Raw genomic sequence first — 3,225 nt, forward strand, 5'->3', positions numbered from 1 at the left:
ATTGGCTTTTTACAAAAGGCCACCAAATCAGCAGATATTTTGACGGCCCTCAAGTATGCTAAATTTTGCTTAGTGATTAACATGTGTATCACATGATTAAGTTGCATTTTCTAGTTGGAGGAAGTAATTGGTCAGTTTAGATAATTTATGCTGAACTATGTCCAACCGAGATTGAAATGGGAAAAAAAAAAAAAAAAAAAATCTCATCAGTTGCATCAACATCCAAATCCTTTTGATTGGGCAGTAGATTATTTACCAAATTTTATTTATTTGTACCGTGAACATATTTTTTTAATTATTTTTTTATTTCATATATATTACATAAAAATAGCGTTGTAGTATTTTTTAGAAAATTATCCCAAATATTTTTTTCCATAAATAGAACATGCACGATGCTCATCTGAGCTTTGCTGAAAGCAAATGCCCTGATGCACCGCTCTCTTCAGGGAAAAAAAAAAACAGAAGAAATTGTTAATGGACAAAAGGTGCACGACTTCTAGTAAATAAACAAGTTAATCAATCCATTTATTCCATCCATCTTGTTCGGATTGATTTCCAGTTGCATGGTCAGAATTTTAAAAATCGATGCGTCTGGTGTTTTAGACGCCACAATAGGCCTTCAGTGGATTTCGAGCTTTCCGACCCTCATCTGTGCTTGTGAATCGTAGAAAACCAAAATTGTCGAATGGCTTATATAATAAGGGGTGTTCATCGTCAACCAGCTCTGTTGGTGCCTCTACCAATTTCTTGCAATACGCAAACTGTGCAATCGAATACCTTCCTTTTCCCTTCATAGTTACTCTATGAAATGGGGAATGCACTCTACCGTTGCTCCACACCTGCATTTCATAAATATATACAATCAATGTATTAATATCCCCTAGAGAAGTCAGTATTTACAACAAAAAATACCGAAAGTTGCCATGCCAACATTCTAGATGATTTAGGTAGAAACATCTGTGAGGCCTTTTTCCTTCTCGCTTTAAATTGACCATAACACATCCAACTTAGATAATGTACGGCGAAGCCATTATTGAATCAAGTTTTCTAATTGAACCAGATTGCAATGTTCTAGCTAAGTTTAATATGATTCAGGCTCGCAGATTTAATGACAAAAAAAAGAAAATATCTCACCGAGAATGCGTCTCCAGCCATGATTACTACGGAGGAAGGAGGAAAATCAACAGGAATCCAGCTTCCGTTCTTCAACTGAACTTCTAAACCCCTGGCATCATTCTGATGAAGTATGGTTATGAAGTTCTTGTCAGTATGAGGAAGAACACCGACATTCGTCTCATTCTGTTCGGGTACTCTGTACTTTGTGAATCTAACAATGTAAGTCACTGATCCCACATGAGATTCGTGGTACTTCTCCACTCCATAACTTTCAAACACCAATTTGCTCACCATTTTATCTAATTCTGCTGCTTGATTTGCATAGCAGTGTAACAGTTCACTAGTCATGGAAACAGGATATTCAAAGGAAAAAAACCCAAAAAAAAAGGTAAGCATTTCGGATATGAATAATGCATAGTAGCAATAAACGATAAGAAGAATTACATATTAATGGAAACAAGTTTACCAGAAATGGTTATTTTTGGAGGGCCACATCTGATTTGTGAACTTCTGGACTGCTTCAAGATTTGTTGCATCTTCAATGCTCGTGCTTTCGTAGAGGGGCAGGCGGGGATTTGGCCCATAATAACCAAAGAGGGGAGTTTGAGAAGTGTTTTGGACTCTAATCTCCAACGGGAGGTTAAACAAATCTTGCAGCTCAGAGAATATGGAATCACTAACCTCTGAAGGATACTTATCATGAACAGCTATGAAACAGCCATACTCTTCAAATGCCCGTGTGATTGTGTTTCCCGCTTCGGTCCAAGAATCTTTTCCAGATCTTAGGATTTCCTCCGTCAAATTTATGACCGGAAGCCTGATATTTGAAACGGAATCCATGGTTTTATGCAGCCTCTTTCCTCACACGCACTTCCCCGTAGTTCAATAAGGGCTAGTCAGTGCAGGTATTTGATATTATCCCTTAGCATGATCGTGGGATGCTGGGAGAACCGCTAAGTTCTTTTCCAATTACACAGCAGTACACAGTACATTTGTAAGACGACAATTCGAACCGCTGGTCTCGTTTGTTCTTTCTCAAGGAGGTAGGTGTGGAATGTACATTAATTAGCGGTTTGAAAATTGTCTCATCACAATTGGCTCTTGACAAAAGGCCACCGAATCGGTGGATATTTTGAGAGCCCACAAGGATACTAATATTGCTCAGTTATTAACATCTGTATCACGTGAATTAAATTGTATTTTCTAGATGGAGGACGTAATTGGTCAGTTTAGATAATTTATGCTTAACTATTTAAAACGGAGATTGAAATGGAAAAAAAATATTTCAGCGGTCGCGTCAACCTCCAAATATTTTTTTATTAGTGGTAGATTATCTGACAAATTTTATTTATTTGCGTCATTAACAAATTTCTAATTATCTTTTTATTTTATATATATAACATCAAGACAATTAAATAATTTACTATCCAAACACAATTCATATTTTTTTTTTCAAAAAATAGAAAATGCACATGCTCATCTGATCTTTGCTGAAAGCAAATGCATTGATGTACTGCACCTCAAGGAAAAGAAAAAAGAAACTGTTCATGGACAAAAGATGCACGGTTTCAATTAAATAAACAAGTTAATCAATCCATATGTTCAATATTTTGCATCATTCACCTCGTTCCGAATTGATTTCCAGTTGCATGGTCAGAACTTTAACAAAGAAGTGGAAGTAATTGACTTAGGATTAAAGATGACTAATGTTTTTTCATGTCTTCCTAGACACACTTAATAGGTAAAACCCGTTCACTTCTTATCTACTAATGATCCTCGTGGATGCTAATATATTTTGAGGAGAAAAGATTATCCTATTCCAAGACAGATAAGGCCTTCTAGTAATTCTTTGGATATAACAGCTAATTCCATTGTTTATTTTATTTTATTTTTTTTTTTTTGGTTGCCTGCCACGGTATCCAGGGCTTTGCCCTGACTAATCCGTTGGTCGACCCGGGTCGCACACCTGGCTATGGTGGGTGAGTCTCCCAACAAGGGTAGCTGCATACGCCAGGTTTCGAACCCGAGACCTGCTTAAGCGGAACCAAGCTGCTTACCACTTGGCTCAACCCCAGTTGGTAATTCCATTGTTTATTGCTGAAACAAAAA

At 36.9% G+C, this 3,225-nt stretch overlaps 1 protein-coding gene across 1 annotated transcript; it reads right to left on the reverse strand.

Moving 5' to 3' along the window:
• Window positions 1-500: 500 nt before the first annotated feature.
• LOC113761679 (probable 2-oxoglutarate-dependent dioxygenase AOP1) lies at window positions 501-2,117 on the reverse strand. The gene is made up of 3 exons (XM_027304765.1): window positions 1,583-2,117; window positions 1,135-1,456; window positions 501-839 (listed from the first exon to the last, which is right to left on the reverse strand). Exons 1-3 carry the CDS (start codon window positions 1,954-1,956, stop codon window positions 600-602), a joined length of 936 nt encoding a protein of 311 aa, XP_027160566.1. The 5' UTR covers window positions 1,957-2,117; the 3' UTR covers window positions 501-599.
• Between the last annotated feature and the right edge of the window lie 1,108 nt (window positions 2,118-3,225).

This window comes from Coffea eugenioides, chromosome 2 (genome assembly GCF_003713205.1).
Source record: "Coffea eugenioides isolate CCC68of chromosome 2, Ceug_1.0, whole genome shotgun sequence".
NCBI lineage: Eukaryota > Viridiplantae > Streptophyta > Magnoliopsida > Gentianales > Rubiaceae > Coffea > Coffea eugenioides.

What these genes read in the sequence shown, in the direction of transcription:
- LOC113761679 (XM_027304765.1), bottom strand. Translation starts at nt 1,956, where the DNA reads ATGGATTCCGTTTCAAATATCAGGCTTCCGGTCATAAATTTGACGGAG. An exon ending in TCCAAAAATAACCATTTCTG is followed by an intron (nt 1,457 to 1,582) that starts GTAAACTTGTTT and finishes TTCCATGACTAG; the next exon opens with TGAACTGTTACACTGCTATG. An exon ending in TGGCTGGAGACGCATTCTCG is followed by an intron (nt 840 to 1,134) that starts GTGAGATATTTT and finishes TATGAAATGCAG; the next exon opens with GTGTGGAGCAACGGTAGAGT.